Raw genomic sequence first — 20,124 nt, 5'->3', positions numbered from 1 at the left:
AGAAAAATATTTTTATTAGAAATAAAACACAACACAATTAGTGACTCCATCTTTATTGAAATAAACCCCCCTCCGCAGTAATCCTGGGTTAGGGTCCCGCGCCGTCCAATCCAGATCCAATATCATCTGGTCGGTTTGCTGGAAGGCAGAGCGATCAGATGATGTGTCAGGATCAAGTGCCTGAATCACATCACACATCAGCTGATTGTATAAAAGCCGATTATACAAGCAACTGATGCATCAGTAGAAAAAAAAAAAAAATGATACTCACTTATGTGCTGTGCTGATTACCGGCAGCTCCTGCAGCGATCGATTGGACAGGAGTCTAATCCTGTCCGATCGCTGCAGGAGCTGCCGGTAATCAGCTGATGAAGTCTCCTGACGGCAGGATCAGCTGATAGCCGGCCGGGCGCGAAAAAGCCGGCGAGACTACGATCAGCTGATGCGTCAGGTGACTGCATCAGGTGATCCACCGCCAGGTCCTGCAAGCAAGGTCCTGCCCCGGGGAGACTGCACACAGCCAGAGCGGCGGTACCGAGACAGGGGCTGGGAGCGGGCATGGCACCGGGACCCTGCAGACAGGTGAGTATATATGACATTTTTTTTTTCTACTGTTCACTTTGGTTTTCGCCGCTGCCTCCACCTCCCGCCCAGACATGGCGCCGCACGGAGCTGACATGGCACCGGACGGGAGGTGGAGGCAGCGGTGACGGTACCGGGAGGATTCATGCTTCTGTGTTTACCAACAGAAGGAATCCTCTTCCTGTACATGTCACTGTAGTACCCACCCCTTGCGTTTATAGCTGCGTTTTTAGTCATAGAAACGCGGCTATATGCGTTTTTCATTGCGTTGTTGAACATTCATTGAACTCAATGGGTGATAAACGCAGTGAAAAACGCAGAAATAATTGACATGCTGCATTTTTGTGGTCACCACAAAAACGCAGCTACAAAAAAACGCTGTGTGCGGACAGCACTTCTGAAAACCCATAGACATTGCTGGGGAAGCAATGTCACTGCGTTTTCAGCACAAAAACACGGTAAAAAACGCCGCTAAAAACGCCGCAAAAACGCCTAGTGCGCACAAGGCCTAAGACGTGCACGGAACAGAAAAAAACCCCAACAGGGAACAAACAAAAAGGAAAAGATCCAGCACTGAAAATTAACTTATTTAATGCATATGTGAACATGGAGGAAACAGTTTCTACATCCATAGTGGGACAAAAGATGAATGAGTACAGCAGGGAGCCCTAGATCCTGAAAAATTAGTACGCTACAGGTTTCAGAAAATGGTGACAAAAGCTTTCTTTTTGATAAACTTCTGAATTTTTTTTCACCACTTAGATAAAAGTAAAGGGTGCTTTACACGCTGCGACATTGCTACCGATATATCATCGGGGTCACGTCGTTAGTGACGCACATCCGGCGTCGGTAGCGACATCGCAGCGTGTGACACCAAGGAGCGACCATCAACGATCGCAAAATCGTTCAAAAAACGGTGATCGATGACATGTCGCTCCTTTCCTTAATATCGCTGCTGCCACAGGTACGATGTTGTTAGTCGTTCCTGCGGCAGCACACATCGCTATGTGTGACGCCGCTGGAACGACGAACATCTCCTTACCAGCGTCCACCGGTAATGAGGAAGGAAGGAGGTGGGTGGGATGTTATGTCCCGCTCATCTCCACCCCTGCGCTTCTATTGGCCAGCCGCTTAGTGACGCCGCAGTGACGTCGCTATTACGCCGAACGCACCTCCCCCTTGAGGTAGGGATTGTCCGGCGGTCACAGCGACGTCGCTGACAAGCTATGTGCGTGTGACACTGCTGTAGCAATAATGTTCGCTACGGCAGCGATCACCACATATCGCACCATCGACAGGGGCGGGTGCTATCGCTCGCGACATTGCTAGCAATCGCTAGCAATGTCGCAGTGTGTAAAGCACCCTTAAAACTATACTGAATTAATGTTGTTTAAATATATAATTTGTCCTGCAAAAAATAAGCTCTCATATGGCTATATTGACAGAAAAAAAAAAGTTATGGCACTTAAAAGAAGGGGAGGAAAAAACGGAAAATCGGCATTAAGGGGTTAAAGAGGACAGAACATGGTAAGAAATCTACAATACGGACAGCTAAGACATCTCAATAAGTTGAACCGAACTTACACCACCATTGAGCTTATTACATTGAGTAAAATGTGGGACTAAGGCCTTACTTTATTGGGGAATTAATTCAGTTTACAATTGAAATGTATCATTATACTGAATAACAACAGAGTAACTTAATTAAATTTAAAAATACAATTAAATTAAAAATTGTCACAGCAGGGGAAATAATGAAAACAAACATAACATTCACAAAGAATTTCAAGCAGCTCCAGCAATGTTCATTAGCGGTCCTGCAATGTTGATGTGCAATCAACCTGCTTGTGCCATCCATAGACACACCTTAGCTGTATCATGTCACCTGTACTATCATAACTGTTGAAACCAGAGATTAGCGGCAGTGGTCTCAAAGATCAGCAGAACCACATAAGTAGAGCTGCATTTACCCTAGCATGTGAGTATACATTAGATCTAAAAAGGCAAAACACCCCTGTTTAAAAATGACAGGTTGTCGTACAAAAATCATACCAAATAGTATTATTTCAGAACTTTTTCCACTATTAAAATCACATATAATCTGTATAAATCCATTGAGAAAAAAACTAGAAACAAACTGAAATCATTTTGAGGAAGAAATAAAAATAAAATAAAAATACCAAAATTAACCGAATAAATGTGATCACACTTTAATAATTTGGGATGTGGTTCTGTTCAGAATTAGCCAATAGAATTTCAACTGCTGTTACATAGTAGTAAGTACACAGCTGCCATTATTTACAAAGCTTCTGATTAACTCCATATAAAGTTTAGCTGTTCTAGTAGGATTTTTCTTACATTTTCTTAGTTCCACTTTACAACAAAATCTGTGGTCAGTCAATAGCTTGCAACACAGCAAAAGGATCTCATTTTTAAAATGTGTCAGTCAAAAAAGGGTTCAATTTTTCAAGGCTTTAAATATACTATAGAACACTATGAAGATGATCATCAAAAAGTGGCTTCAATTTGGCACGGAATTGACATTACCTAGAACCGGACATCCTACAAAAATGGAAGAAAATGCAACAAAAAATGGACTACAGCAACATTAAACTAGCTGCAGCTATTAGTTTTGTACTGCATGTAAGTACAATCTCCCGTATTCTTTTTAATTTGTGAATCTGGCAAGATGGAAGCCTTTTCTTGCAAAGAAAAACATCCAAGACTGGCTAAGTTTAGCTAATACCTACACTAAGTCTGCTGAAATCATGTGCAAAAATTAAGGTTTAACTTTCCTGCCATAATTCCAAAAGGTAAATTTGGTGCAAAGCCAAAAGATCACGATACCTACCGTGAAAGTATGGTGGAGGCAGCATTATACTTTGGAGCATTTTTTACAGCGACAGGATTCGGGGCTTTAGTGAAGATAGAGGGTAGTCAATCCGAAATGGCAGTTAATTTTACATCAAAACTTGAAGGCGTCCGCTAAAAAATTGATGATAAATTTCACATTATAGCAAGACGACACTAAGCATATCTCCAAATCAACAAAAGAATGGCTTCACCGGAAGAACAAAGTTTTAGAATGGCTCAGCCACAGCCTGGACTCATGAATCCAATTGAGAATCTGTGGGTTGATCTGAACTGGACTAAATACAGGAGATGTCCTCACAATCTGACCGATTTGGTGCGCTACTGAAAGAAAGAGTGGGCAAAGTTTGCTAATTTCAGATGCGCCATGCTGATAGACTACTACCCAAAAAAACTGACATTCACAGCATACTTCAACAAAGTTTTAGTGTAATAGTGTGCATATTTATGTAACCACATTATTTTATCTACATTTTTCCCACAAGAAAATACTTCAGTTTGTTTTTCAATTGAATTGTACAGATTGCAGGTGACATGAAAAGCTGAAAAAAATTTGTAGTGATTCTTCTTGGTATGATGTTTTTAAATGGCAAAAAAACTAGTATTTTATCATGTGTGTAGGCTTTTTATATCCAGTTAGTTCTTTTTTACCATGTTCCCTGTTTTGTGGCACTCATTATAAAATCTGAAGATTCAAAAAGTAACCCTTATCTTTCTTTTTTAAATTGTTTGCGGATTGCAATTCATCTATGTGCATGGTTTATGCAAAATAATGTTAACAGCATAAATACAGTGATGCACATGTATATTTGTAATCATGGAAAAATCTAGAATAGGACGCTTAGCATTAAAGAGAGGGTTTAATTCACAGGTGTGAGTGGAAGGAAAGGGGGTAGCACAATAAAAGTAGAAGGTTCATTTGGATAATTTAATAATAGCTAACTGGCTTCATGAGTGAATTATAGCTCTCTGCAGGAGCCATTGTACTATACACTGATTTGAAGAAGTATTCATACCCTATGACCTTTCCAAATGCTTCCAGTTACACCCACAAACTTTAATGTATTTTATTGGGATTTTATGTGATATACAAAGAAGCAAGTATTTGTGAAGTGTAAAGGAAATGATGCATGGTTTTCTAAATATTTTAAAAATATAAATCTAAAACTTGTAACGTGCATTTGTATTCAGCCCTTTGTAGTCTGATACTCCTAAATAAAATCTTGAGTTATCAATTGCCTCCAGAAGGCACCTAATTACTCAGGTATGCAAAATTTGGGTTTATGAAATTTTTTTCAAATTCAATGACTGATTATGTTTTCCTATGCCCTGATTTAAAAATAAACAAAACAAAAAGAAAAACATGTCTATTTTTAACAATCACAGTATGGTTTTGCACAAAACTCACATGAGATGAACAAGAAAAAGTTTTATTGTAGCCAAAAAAATATAATACATATAATTATTGAATATTCATTCTGCAACTTTTCTGGAAATTAATTACTGTGCCTTTTTCTTTTCTCTTCAAAACTTTTCTTGATACCTTTTCTCTTATAGAAGGCCTGGGAATCTTCTCTGTGAAGCATCCAGCAGTTATTCCCCATTATGTTCATGTTCCATCTACCTTTGTATCATGGTTCCATGTTCTTGATATCTTTATGAAATCTTTCTTCTTGCTCTTCGTTAACAGCACCAAGGTTTTCAGGAAAGTAGTCCAAGTGGGAATGTAAACAAAATGTAACTTCAAAGTCATCAGACAACCCAAGGCTTTGAAACGGTTCAGCATGTTCTCCATGGTGGACTTACATTTTGGATCTTTGTTGTTATCTAGAAATGTCTTCACAAATTCGTTGAAAGAATCCCAAGCCCTTTTATCAACAACTTTCGTTTTAATTTCGAACATGTCATCCTTCATTAGTTTCCAAATATCTGGACCCACAGAAATGCCTTCCTTCAGTATTGCTTCGGATAGTCCTTGAAACTTGGTACACAGGTACTTAAAAGTCTCTTTCAATAGAGCTTTCACAAACTGCTTCATCAGGCAAAGCTTAACCCCTTCACGACCATGGACGGATATATCCGTCATGGAGCGTGTCCCGTTAAGCCCCGCCCCCTGCTGCGGGCAGGCGGCGGCGGTTGGCACACATATCAGCTGTTTTCAACAGCTGACATGTGTGCCTGCATGTTGCGAGTGGAATCGCTTCCACTCGGAGCATTTAACCCCTTAAATCTCGCTGCCAAAGTCTGGCAACGAGATCTATATGCGTGCGGCCATGATTTTTACTTACCGCCGCCCCCACCGGAAGTCACGTGCGTGATCACGTGACTTTCGGTGGTTGCCATCGTAGCACAGGGTCATGTGATGACGCCTGCAGCTATGAAGTTTCACTTTCGTTTTCCCTCAGCCGAGAGCAGAGAGAAACAGGAAGTGACTGAATCTGCTGTTTACAGCTGTATAGCTGTGATCAGCAGATAGATAAGAGCGATTGGATTGCTGATCGCTATAGCCCCCTAGGGGGACTAGTAAAATAAAAAAAAATTTAAAAAAAAGTTTAAAAAAAACCCAAAAAAACCCTAAAAGTTCAAATCACCCCCCTTTCCCCCCATTGAAAATTAAAGGGTTAAAAAATAAATAAATATACACATTTGGTATCGCCGCGTTCAGAAATGCCCGATCTATCAAAATATAAAATCAATTAATCTGATTGGTAAACGGCGTAGTGGCAAAAAAAATTACAAACGCCAAAATTACGTTTTTTGGTAGCCGCGAGTTTTACGCAAAATGCAATAACAGGCGATCAAAACGTAGCATCTGCGCAAAAATGGTACCATTAGAAACAACAGCTCGAGACGCAAAAAATAAGCCATCACTGAGCCATAGATCCAGAAAAATGAGAACGATACGTGTTTCGGAAAATGGCGTAAAACGTGTGCCACATTTATTGGACAAGCTTGTGAATTTTTTTTAACCCCTTAGATACAAGTAAACCTATACATGTTTGGTGTCTACAAACTTGCACCGACCTCAGGCATAATACCCACACATCAGTTTTACCATATCGTGAACACCGTGAATAAAACATCCCAAAAACTATTGTGCCATCACACTTTTTTTGCAGTTTTTCCACACTTGGAATTTTTTTGCTGTTTTCCAGTACACCATATGGTAAAACATATGGTTTAATTTAAAAGTACAACTTGTCCCGCAAAAAACAAGCCCTCATATGGCAAGATTGACGGAAAAATAAAAAGTTACGGCTCTCGGAAGAAGGGGAGCAAAAACCAAAAACGGAAAGTGCCCCGGGGCTGAAGGGGTTAATGTGGAGTGGTGGCAGGAGAACTTTAGTTGAAACCAGGAGTAGGATTCAAACTTTTAACAACAGGTTCTCTGTAAACCCCGCCCATTTGAAAACCACACCCATTCTGCAACCACACCCATTTTGTTAGCCACACCCATTTTCACGCACTTTCCTCAACAAAAAAATCCAAGTAATTTAAAGTATAATCTCTTTCCCCCTCTTCCCCTCCTATACCTTCACTCTCCTGTCCAGTACCAGTTGTTCCAGTCACTGTCACTCATATTGTATTAAACGGTTTTTCTACAATTTTTAAAAATTATTACTAAAGGAACGGTGCTAAAATTGGAACGGACGACCTTCCCCATACAGATCCCATCCCATGTGGCTCCTTTTCCCTGCAGATCCCATCCCATGTGGCTCTTTTCCCCATACAGATCCCATCCCATGTGGTCTCTTTCCCCCTACAGAACCCATCCCATGTTGTCACTCCCCCCCTGCAGATCCCATCCCATTATGGCCTCTTTCCCCTGCAGATCCCATCCCATTATGGCCTCTTTCCCCTGCAGATCCCCATCCCATTATGACCTTTTTCCCCCTGCAAATTCCATCCCATTATGACCTCTTTCCCCTGCAGATCCCATCCCTTTATGGCCTCTTTCCCCCTGCAGATCCCATCCCATTATGGCCTCTTTCCCCCTGCAGATCCCATCCCATTATGGCCTCTTTCCCCTGCAGATCCCATCCCCTTATGGTCTTTTTCCCCTGCAGATCCCATCCCATTATGGTCTCTTTCCCCAGCAGATCTCATCCCATGTACTCCTTTACCCCTGCAGATCCTGTCCCAAATGGCTCCTTTTCCCATATAGCTACCCTCTTATGCAGCCCCTTTCCCTGCATCTTCAGCTCACTGAGCGCTTACCTGCTCCAAGCACCGGCGGCCTCTCCTCTGCCTTCCTTCCTCCGCGGCTTGTCTCTGCACACTGACAGACAGTAGTAGGAGGAGCTGCCTCCTCACACTGAGTGACCTCTGCAGCATCAGCGCGCCGCTGCACGCCGGGTCAGGGAGCAGACAGGCTCCACTGAACCCGGAAGTGCGGCGCAGAGGTACGGGGATTCATTTGTGTTAGAGTCTTAAAGAGACACTAACACAAATGAATACAGGGAACCGGATCGCCGGAGCTGTTTCTTCCCGGTTCGGGGTACCGGCTGCTATTTTAACAATCGGTTCTCCCGAAACGGACACAACCGGCTGAATCCCACCCCTGGTTGGAACAACTAAAAGGTTGAAGAGATATTCTCGATGGCCAACTTTTTTGGCTCCAGTGATGGCTCCTATACTGACTAGCTCATTTACATAAAAAGCATGGTACTTAATGTATCCTCTTTGCTGTTCAAGGAGAAAAAAGAACTTCCAGATCAACACATATTGACCATACTTGATCCTTCTAGTAAAGGTACTTGAGAATAAAGTCTAAGTTCTCATAGCTTTCCTTCAAGTGCACAGAATGCCCCACAGGCACTAAAGCATACTTGCTGCCATTGTGTAGAAGTAGCTTTCAGACTTTTTTGGGTGAATCTCCACTCGCTCACATTGTACTCAATGTTAAATTTTTCTACCAGCACAGGAACATCACTGCAATACACTGTCTTGAGAAAAGTATGGAAGTAACTCCTTTTCTCTACTTCTGTACCATGAAAAACTGGAACTAGGAGCTAGCAGGGTCTTTTCCTTTAATCTAGAGCCTAAACGTTCTACAAAATGTTTAGAATGGTCCAAATCCCTGACTAAATTTGGCGCATGTCATTCCTGCATGCCCCAAATAAAACTGGCATATGAAACACCAGTCTAAATGAATCGTTGTTACAGAATTTGTAAGTGACTCATAATGATTGCTTCAGCATTCTTTGTGAGAATCTGTTCTCCCCCTTATCTCACATCTAGTGATGACCAAGGTAATATAGCCAGTATTGCTTATTTCTGTAGCAATCATGGACATTAGATAATCCAAATTAATTGTATTACTATTTGCTCAATGTTATTTCACCTGCTGTATATGTATGTTAACTAAAATAAGTATTGAACGCGTTACCAATTTTCTAAGTAAATATATTTCTAATAGTGCTATTGACATGGATTTATCACCAGATGTCGTTAACCCATGCAATCCATACAGGCAAAGAAATCAAACCATTGATGTTCATAAGTTTTGTTATGTGTAATAATGAGAAGTGACACAGGGAAAAAGTATTGAACACATGAAGAAATAGAGATGCAAAAAGCCATGGAAAGTCATGACACCATCTCAAATCCATAAATAGAAAGCAATTGTGCCACTTATTGAAAAAATATCAGCTGGGTCAACTGATGGCCTATAAAAACGTGTTTCATTACCAAAGTGTCACAAAAAATATATCTCATGATGGGTAAAACCAGTGAGATGTCACAAGACCTTTGGAACCTTATTGTTGCAAAACATACTGATGGCATTGGTTACAGAAGAATTTCTTAGCTACTGAAGGTTCCAGTGAGCACTGTTGGGGCCATAATCTTATAGTGGAAAGAAAATCATTTCACCGCAAACTGGTCACGATCAGGTGCTCCTCACAAGATTTCAGATACAGGAGTGAAAAAAATTATCAGAAGAGTTGTCCAAGAGCCAAGAACAACCTATAAACAGCTATGGAAAGACCTGGAATCAGCAGGTACAATTGTTTCAAAGAAAACAATAAGTAATGCACTCAACCTTCATAACCTGTATGCAAACTCAACACGCAAGATTCAATTGCTAAACAGAAAGCATGTTTAAGCTAGTTAAAAATTTGCTCAACATTTAGACAACCCTGTGAAATACTCGAAGAATAAAGTCTGGTCAGATGAGACAAAAATGTAAGTTTTTGTATGCCATAATACATACCATGTTTGGAGGCCAAAAGGCACTGCATATCACCCAAAAAACACCATACCAACAGTGAAGTTTGGAAGTGGGGACATCATAATGTGGGGCTGTTTTTCAGCATATGGCTAATTTCATATGGTTGAAGGAAGGATGAATGGACAAATGTATAGAGACATTCTTAATAAAATCTGTTGCCATCAACCGGGATGATGAAATGAGGGTGGACATTTCAGCTAGACAATGATCTTAAACACACAGCAAAGGAAACGCTCAATTGGTTTCAGAGTAAGAGAATCCAATGTAAAACGTATGGAAATAAATAAAGCTCATAAGTCAAAAAAAGAGCCCAGGAAACCTTCAGGATTTGAAGAGTGTGTAGAAGAATCGGCCAAAATGACACCTCAGAAAGGCATGTGACTAGGATCTCCATACAAGAGATGTCTTGAAGCTGTCATCACCAACAAAGGTTTATGTATGAATTATTAAATAGATTTCAGTAAATGTGTTTAATACTTTTTCCCTGGGTCATTTTTTATTATTACACATCACTAAATTAATGGACATCTTTTTCTTTGCCTCTGTGGATTGGATGGAATGTTACAAACATCTGGTGAAAAATTCATGCTAATAGCTCTTTTAGAAGTATATTTTAATTAGAAAACTAGTGACATATTCAATACTTATTTTACCAACTGTAAGTGCTCATACACATTAGGTTGACCTAGCTCATTCTACAACCCATCCAGCGTGTTTGGGGGCCAGCAGTCCTGAAGCCTTTCAACGAGGATCAGGCATATTAGATTTCAACATGCTTGATTCTTTATTCCCAAAGTAGATAAACTGCTCACATTTGTTTTATAATCCAATAAAAGCAATATAGTGATTTCATGCTTAGGAGTCTATTAATGAGGTTGGCTTTCTTTCCCAGTCCCTCTCAGTCCTGAGTGATAGCTTTGCAGGTGAGGATTCACCACTCGATAGTTACTTAGCACAAGCACACTATATTTTCCCTGCAGCATCTTCCAACAACAATTCTAAACACTGAGCGGAAGAGGAAAGTGTCCTTCATAATTGATGGAGCACTTTAAAACAGTTTGTTCAGGATTAAACATAAATAAATAGAAAATTATACGCTGACTGAAAAGAGGAACCGAGAAAGGAAGTGGAAGGGCCCTCTTCGTGATAGAGATAGAAAAAGTAACCCCAAAAAAGTCAACAATTATAGCCTTCAGTCATGTGTACCACAAAGACTGCACAATTACTATACACAAGAAGCAGTTAAAAGTGACCTTCCAGGGTCCCTGCTACTGAGGCTTATTTCCTTCAGTTATTCATGTATGTCAATTACCTACTCATTCTATTTGTTTTGCTGGTTAAGGCCCGCTTCACACATTTGGCATTTCGCCGGATTGCCGGATCTGGCACACTCCAGTACAATGTAATACAGTACAATAGCATCGCAGCAACCTCCGGTCACATGCTCATGCTGTCATGTGACCGGAGCTTGCTGTGATGCCATTGTACAGTATTACACTGTACTGGAGTGTGCCAGATCCGGCAATCCGGCGAAATGCCGGATGTGTGAAACGGGCTTTAGTTGTTTAAAAGGGTCTCCACTAGTGATGGGCGATCCTGACCGGTAAAGATCAGGATCGCACCATTTACGAGCTTTCCTGGGAAGCTCGTGTTACAGATCGGATCCAGATCAGGTCCAGGGGCTGTAAAAAAAAAAAAAAAAAAAACCCACGTTATTAGAAAACATTATGATCATACTTACAGGTCCCGCGACTTGTCCAGCAGACTGTCTCCCGGCCGCTGCTTCCACGTCCGATCACTGCTGTGCCGCCGGTAACCAGCGCTGACTTACAGGACCTTCAATGACGTCATAGCTATGTGACCAGTCTGGTGTGAAAGTTGTACAGACATTGGCTTACAGACTGGTCACATGACTATGACGTCATCGAAGGTCCTTTTAACTGAACTTTGACTGTCACTATGCGAGTGTCGCATCACGACGCACAATCTCCTCACAGGATCGGGTCAGCTGCATATATTTCCATGCATCAGAGGCGCTGCTGTCCGGAGATTGTCAGGCCGTGCGGGATGATGCCAATGCGAGATTGCACGAGTCATACTCTCACTGTCGGCCTGCTTCTCGCTCTGTACAGAGCGATGTAGCAGAGCTGACAATGCTCTCTGCTTCTCACTGTGTATAGACTGTCTGTACAGAGTGATGACGCAGAGTTGACATTGCTGTCCCTGTGGATTACGTCGGACTAAGGAGTTTTTTTTATAATAAAGATGGAGTCTCTAAATGTTTTGCTTTTTCTCTTTTTTTTTTTTTTTACTCTTTACTAGAAATTCATGGTGGCCATGTCTAATTTGGCGTGAGACCATGAATTTCGGGCTTGGTTCCATCTGAGAATATAAAGCTGCCATTAACCCTTTATTACCCAGCGTGCCAGCGCCACTAGACGAGCCGGGTAAAGCGCCTGGAAATGGCACTAAGAAACAATACGCCATTTCCAGGGGCGGCTGCAGGCTGCAGAGAATCCCAGACCCCAGCTGCCTGGCTTTACCTGACTGGCGATCAAAATACGGCAGCAGCCCACACTTTTTTTTTTTCCAATTATTTTTTTTATGTTTAATCTTTCTTTATTAAAGTAAACAAGAGAATTTACAGGAAGAAAAAAAAAAAGATTCAAATACGTGATTACTTCATGTCAACTTACAGAGAAGAGTATAAGCCACGTCCTAACTAACACCCCTCTCTTACTAACTATCATAAGGCACGCATATGACATGTAACCACCTTTTATAATACAGACAATCTCCTTCCAATTGAGAACTACACCTCAAACAAAGTGAGGCTACTGCCGAAAACAAAAAAGAAAAGGAAAAAATTTGAAGATTTAACGAGAACCAGAGAGAAAGGAAAGTAGCAAGGGGGAAAGATAAGGAAAAGAAGAGAAGGAAAAGGGGGAGAGAAGAGCAACAGAAAGAGTGGGAGGGAAGGCATGGTAGGGATTAGTTCCCCAGTACTCGGGCCGCTACATTGGACTAACGTAACACGCGTCATGCGTTACCAATAAGGTTCTGAAATGGTAGAGAATCAAGAGCCAGGGTCCAGGGGTCAATTATTTTTTTAAATAATTAAAAAAAATTAATGGGCTTCCCTTATTTTGATTGCCAGCCTAGGTAAAGCCAGGCAGATGGGGGTGGCAGCCCGTAGCTGTCTACTTTATCTGCGCTAAGAATCGAAAATACCGCGGAGCGCTACGCCATTTTTTTAATGATTTATTTTTATACTACTATAGTATAAAATATATAGTATAGCAATGATCGGACGCAGAAGCAGAAACACCGGGAGACAGAGTCAGTAGGACGCATCGCGGGACTTGTAAGTATAATTACTGTGCAGTAGTGCAGATGTGCAGTAGTGGACCGTTGCTATGGATTTTTTACAGCTGTCGTTCAGAGTACTTATTCTTCAGCGCCACGTTTTAACAGCGCTGAGTAATAAATGAATAGCACCGCCCCATGGTTGAAATTTTCATTGGTGACAGCTGCGCATGAGAGCTGACACCTGTGGCGATTAGTCCCAAGCTGGTTTTGGAAATTATCAGGGCCGATTTAACCCCAAAATATTGCTGTCAATTGCGACAGCGGTATCTAAAATTTTAAGCAGAAATTAAAAGACCCCCTTTGGCAAGATCAAACCCCCCCGATGGTAAGCGTGAGTGATAATCGTTGTCATGGTACTCTAAGTTCATCTGATGACGCCAGGGTACGGTGGCCTGTAAGACCCAGCTATAAGCAGGGTATTACAGACACAGTCAGTGAATCACTGACAGGTGTCATGCTGCTATACATGAGTACAGCAGTGTAAGAGATCAACGATCAAACTTAAACCATTTAGATCCCACAATAGGACTAAGTAAAAAAGTTAAAAAAAAGTTAAAATGTGTTAAAAAGTTAAAAACACATTAAAAATACAAACACAAATCACGAAAACCTGTTTCACCATTAGAAAACAAAGCTTTTGTGTTAAAGCAAAAATAAACTAAGAACCATACACATAATTGGTATCGCCGCATCCAGGAATACCCAATCTATAAAATTATCACATTCCTTATTCCATATGGCGAATACCATAAATAACAAAATACACGCCAAAATTTGCATTTTCTTCGTCATTCTGAATCACAAAAAAATGAATACAAAGCGCTCAAAAAGACAAATGTAAAAAAAAAAATGGTAGAAGGGAAAAAGCCAAATCGTCCCACCACAAACAAGTCCTAATATGGCTCATTTGTAAAAAAAAGTTACAGCTCTTAAAATATGGTGAAGCAAAAACAAATTTATTTTTGTAAAATATTGTTTTTAGTGTATAAAAGTAGAAGAGCATTAAAAAAAATATATAAATCTGGTTTTGCAGTAGCCGCGCAAAAAAAAAATATGAAAAAAACAGTGTGCTTTGTTGGTTTTTGTTCATTGTTCATCTCAAAAATCTGAATAAAAAGTGATCAAAAAAATGTTGTTCCCCAAAATGGTACCAAGAAAATCTCCAACTCGTTGCACAAAAAATGACCCCGTTCTTTGCCAAAAAAAAAAAAAAAAAATCTGCAAAAGCAGCACCCTAGTAAGTTGATGTGGTTGCGAGGCAGACAACTTACTAGGGTGCTGCCCTTGTCAGGGCGGAAGTCCATTCACGGGGCACGAACGACAGGGGCTGATACACAATTACCCGACGGCTGACCCTGGTCCATCCAGCCTGTGACCTTTCACTTCTGGATCGGTGTACAGTCTTAACTATGGAGAAAGTTTGGGTGAGATCTGTCTAATTTCTTGCCATTTGGCATGTTTTGTTTATTGCACAAGTTAAGCACAAGCACTTTGTCATTTTATTGTCAGATTAAAAGTTAAGTTTTAGTCCCTGCTATTATAACTACTGATTTAGGACTATTGGGCATTATCTCTCTGCTAGGCAGAATTGCTTTTTGATCAATTTAAATACCATAGGGTCAAACAACACCAAATGACCTAGCCAACAATGAAAAATAAGAAAAAATGTGTGAATACTTCAAACAAAGATGTTAAAATAAGTATCCAACCAATAGGATTACATTCGAAGGACACAACGGCAATATGCTTACCTTATTATTTCCAATAAAACTTAAGAAAAGCAAATCAATGTGACAGAAGCTACCAACAAAGTGTACAAATATTTTTCAAGATAGAGAAAAAAAAAAAGTAAAAACTTATGTATTAACCTAAAGAAAATGTTTTCATCAGTGAATAAAAATGATAATATCACAAACACCAATAATTATAAAAAAAAACCCCAAACATAGAAAGGTCACTAGAAAAAGATGCTTAAAGGAGTTGTCCGACATTAGCTTAACAAAAATGTTTGAGTTTATGTGTGCTGTATTGTCATATAAATAACACCTACATTGTTATTTTTTGTTTTCTAACTTTTGTTCCTCTTGAATTATCCCTTTATTGTCTGCAGCACCTTGTTTACATTCAGATCCAGCAAACTGACCACTTCCTGTGCTGAACCCCAGTCAGAGCTGTCACCACCCACCCCAGTGTCCTGCCTCGCCCTCTGCCCACCCCCTGCACACACATTCCCTGTCAGTATATTCTTCCCCACCACATGACCTGGTATCACTACAGCATTGCAAATAACAGCCCCACATCGGGCTCTGCACCGCACACGCACACATATGGCTCTGCACCGCACACGCACACATATGGCTCTGCACACATATGGCTCTGTACCGCACACGCACACATATGGCTCTGCACCGCACACGCACACACATGGCTCTGCACACGCACACATATGGCTCTGCACCGCACACGCACACATATGGCTCTGCACACGCACACATATGGCTCTGTACCGCACACGCACACATATGGCTCTGCACCGCACACGCACACACATGGCTCTGCACACGCACACATATGGCTCTGCACCGCACACGCACACATATGGCTCTGCACACGCACACATATGGCTCTGCACACGCACACATATGGCTCTGTACCACACACATATGGCTCTGCACCGCACACGCACACACATGGCTCTGCACACGCACACATATGGCTCTGCACACGCACACATATGGCTCTGCACCGCACCCGCACACATATGGCTCTGCACACGCACACATATGTCTCTGCAACCCCCCCCATCCCCATCCCCATCGGGAACACATGTGGAATACATACTCACCCGTCCTCGGTCCCCGCCGCTCCTGCATGTTCGCGCGCTGTCTGTGCTCTGGACATATCAGCACAGTAGTGACGTCACCGCTGTGCTGAAGAGAGCACAGACAGCGGGAGGGACAGTGATGCAGCGCTGCGCTGCTTCTCATCAGCACTTTTAAATGTACCGGCATCGGTGATCTGTGATGCCGGTACATTTGAATGTGTGATCCTGAGCAGGGGCCCGGTGCTGGCGCTGACACCACGGCAGCCGCCGCCAGGCCCCTCCCCCAGGTCACGGACCCCACAGCAGTGCAGGGGGAGGTTACTGGAGAGTAAAAGAGGTGCGGGGGAATGTGTGGGAGGGTGCAGGGAAGGGGGCAGGGCTCATCACAATGTAGACACCCAGCAGGGAGGCGACATGCTGTTTCCACATTTGCATGTCAACATGGCCCTGCCAATGTTGACATGAAATGACCGGAAGCAGCAAAATCGCGGCAGGAGCGGTCACATGACCACTCTGAGCCGGGGGAGAGGGGCTGACAGCAGGGTAGGTAAGTGGTCTCTATCTACTTACCTGCCCCAATGTAGCCCAATAGGGAAATAAAAAAAAAAAATGTCAAAGAAGCCGGATAACCCCTTTAAGGTAAGACACTGGTGTGTCGTAAAGCGTCTTATTCTATTAAAACTCAATGGATACATTGGAGTCTAAAAGAAGTTGTCTGCTTGTGAAGAATGAAGTCACTAAAAGAATCTGAAAGAGACTGAACATTGCACAGCAAATTATTTTGACACTGCAGTGTATATGGTCATTATCTTTAAAGTTTGCAGATGTGTTTTCAAGATGATTCCAGGTGGACTCTACTTGAAAAAGTAGTTATTTGTATATACACATGACGTGTATAAGAGGGGGGACCTGACCAGTGTTCAGGCAGCCACCATTTTTTAAATATCAAATAGCATCTTCTTATAAGAAAAATTTAGTAGATGCACCAGTATTTATAAGAAATTCTCCAAATGTTTTAGAAACTCGACAAAAAAAAAAAAAAAAAAAAAAAAGACTATCAGCTAGAAAAAGTTTCAAGCTAGAATTCTAGCATAAAAACTATGAAAAGTCCTAAAATTGAGGCAATTTGGAATTGCGTCTATGCTTTGTGACTTTTGACGTTATCAACACAATTTCTAGCATCTTTGACAAAGTGTGCCGAGCTGGGGCCGGATGGGGCCGGGATGACACAGCTTGTCTAATTCATGACAAGCTGTGATATTCCATACACCAGAAATCCACTACCACTGGAGTAAGACTTCTGGCATAGCACACAGAACAGGCTTCATCTGCAGGAGGGAAAATCTATGACAGAAAATAATCTGGGTTTATCCTCAGGCTATGGGGAGCAAAAACCTGTAACTTCTACATAAGCAAGGTTGTACACTATTGTATGCTACGATATAATCCTATTTAGGGCACGCTCACACGAGCGTGAAAAACGCATTGCACTCGGACCTATGTTAGTCAATGAGGGAGAGCAGTTGGTCAGCTTTTCTCGTATCCAGATTCTGGATGCAAGAAAAGTCGCAACATGCTGCGATTTTCTACTAGAGCCGTATCACTCGCACCCATTCAAGTGAATGGGTGCGAGAGATACATCGGACTGCACTCGGATGTTATCCCAGTGCAGTGCGATATACGCACAGGCTGACAATGGAGGAGATGGGGGGGGGGATTAACCCCTCCCTGCGCAGCGCCCGCCCTCAGCTTCACAGCTGTGACCCGATTGTAAGATCCAGTCACAGTCGCATGACACTCGGCTCACACTCGCAGCAGAGCCTGAGCCGGGGGTTATTAGCATCTTGCATCCGATGCCATATGCTAGTGTGACTCCAGCCTTAAAGGGGTGGTCAAAGTCATATACACTGATGACCTCAGCCATCAGCCATTTGCCGCTTCCCATGCAGCAGAATGTTCAGTGTATACAGCTGAAACAGCATGGTGGAAGGACCACTATATAGCGATCAGAGCTGTGCTGTTCCACCTACCTATTGTGTACATGCAACTGCACTAGTAGCTGCTAATGGCTGATGGTGAGGATGCCTCAAAAATCTAATAATGATGACCTATCCTAGGTAGTCATGGGTGAACCTGCAGATGTTTGGGTTTGGCCGGACTTTAAAAAACAAAAGTCCGGTTCGGGACCAGACTTGAACCCGAACATCTGCATGGACGCCAAACCCCATATAACTCTATGGGGACCCATACATTGTGCTGTAAAATGATGGTAGAAATGGCTAGGGGGCTGTAAAACAAGACATTTATATTTACCGAGTCTCCCGCACGACTGTCACACTGCATCCGAGTCCGATCATTAACTCTCATGCATATTCACCGCTTTCCCCGCCCACCCTCCGTGACAGCGTCTGTAATTGGTTGCAGTCAGACTGCCGGCATCTATGATTGGTTGTTTTGTGTAAAAATAAAATAATTCGAAAACATGACGAAGGGTCCCCCATTTATTGATACCCAACACACACATAGCATACGGCTACAGGTTGCAGCCCCAAGTTATGAGCGTTATCTTAGCTGTGTATCAAAATACGAGGGACCCAATGCAGCTTTTTTAAAATGATTTAAATAAACAATTTTAAAAAAATGGCATGCACTCCCTTCCCCCCCGCAATTTTAAGACCTAGCCAAAATTAAGCCAAAGGCTGGGAGCTGCTATTCTCAGGCTGGGGAAGCCCATGGCTATTGCTCCAGCCTAAAAATAGGACCTGGCCTGGAATTGTTGCATCCATTAGTTGCGACAGTTCCGATGCTTTACCTGGTTCATCCCAATTACCCTGGTGCGGTGGCAATCAGGGTAGTATAAGGAGTTAATGACAGCTGTGATTTGTAAAAAAAAAAAAATCACAGCTTTCATCAGGCCCGCGATTAGTAATGGGAGATATAAAGATATTACAGCACAGGATCACAAATAATTGTTTCTTTGAGGTAAAACATTTTTGAAAAGCATGCAGGGATGTGCTTTACCTCACAAAAAGATTCAGCTTTGATCCCGTGCTGTAAAGTCTGAATACTTTCTTTTGTGTCCTCCCCGGCCCAGGAGATGTGGTATGATCAGACCACGACCCTGTAAGGTCAGACACAGCCATTACACAGTACATAGCAGGGGAACATAAGATTATTTCAGCACAGGAATATTTTATTTTTAAAAACACATCCAATTGTGTAAATTTTTAATATTCCAAGATCTATTGATTAAAATAAACTTTGTGGAAAAATCCCTTTACGTTATGGTGATCATTCTGTATAAAATGTGCTCCAATCACAGCTGGTGGGTTATAGCAGACCACCGCCTGGACAGCAAGTTCTGGGGACCTACCGCACACATTGATCATAAACTACATAAGCGACATCAGCAATTAAAAGCTTACAACTTTACAAAATGCAAATAAGAACCTATTAGCACCTAGGGAAAAGAAAAACATTACAGAAATCGAAGTTAAGCTGAGCTGATGACATGACAGAAAAGTAGTGAGCACATCTCCCTCAGGAGTGACTAGTCCCCAATGTGGGACACTTCAGGACACCTGAGCTGCAGGAGCTGACAGTGCAGCCTGTGGAGGTGCTGCAGACACCTGAGCTCATGCTTCTATCCACCATGGCAGTGATTGCTGAGGGACACAATGCAAGTTCCAGGCACTTGGCCGCCCCAGCATGCACCTTACCTCGCTCGGGCTCCGCTTGCAGGCAGATGGGGATATTCTTCTTCCAGCCCGGCATGTTCCCAGATGTGCGCTCTGCTGTCAGCAGCTGCGGAACCTTTGGCACATATCACCTCACAGTGTTCTTCTGCTGGTGCCGTAGCCTGGTGTGACCGGGACTTGTGCCGCCTGCTGTGCTCCTTGTCTCGGGGGAGAGGGCTCCGGCAGGAGGGGCTGCAGCAGCGCAGGAAGGCACAGAGTATGGAGTAGGAGGAACAAGTGCACGGCGAGAGAGGCAGTGTCAGGGGGCGGGGGATTCAACTTCACAGCACACACCGGGAGGAGGCGGCACGGCGCGCAGGACATTCCCGGCGGGCACACATTCTAGTGTAGGGAGCTGTGTGTGAGTCTATGGAGCGGAAACTGAGCGCAATCACCGGCTTCCCCTCATCTGACTGGGGAGCATGCCGGCGTCTCCTCAGTCCGCTCCTCACCCTTACTGGGGAACATGCCGGCTTCCCCTCAGTCCGCTCCTCACCCTGACTGGGGAA

The 20,124-nt window shown here is 42.6% G+C and overlaps 1 protein-coding gene across 1 annotated transcript in view; it reads right to left on the bottom strand.

Moving 5' to 3' along the window:
• GRIP1 (glutamate receptor interacting protein 1) overlaps positions 1-19,775 on the bottom strand; it is an 809,174-nt gene extending 789,399 nt beyond the window's left edge. The window contains exon 1 of the mRNA XM_075344840.1: positions 19,598-19,775. Coding sequence (XP_075200955.1) covers positions 19,598-19,652 — 55 coding nt within the window. The 5' untranslated portion in view covers positions 19,653-19,775. The remainder of the gene's footprint in view (positions 1-19,597) is intronic.
• Positions 19,776-20,124: the final 349 nt, after the last annotated feature.

Source organism: Anomaloglossus baeobatrachus, chromosome 4 (assembly GCF_048569485.1).
Source record: "Anomaloglossus baeobatrachus isolate aAnoBae1 chromosome 4, aAnoBae1.hap1, whole genome shotgun sequence".
Classification (NCBI taxonomy): Eukaryota; Metazoa; Chordata; class Amphibia; order Anura; family Aromobatidae; genus Anomaloglossus; species Anomaloglossus baeobatrachus.
This window is presented reverse-complemented; position numbering and strand designations above follow the sequence as displayed.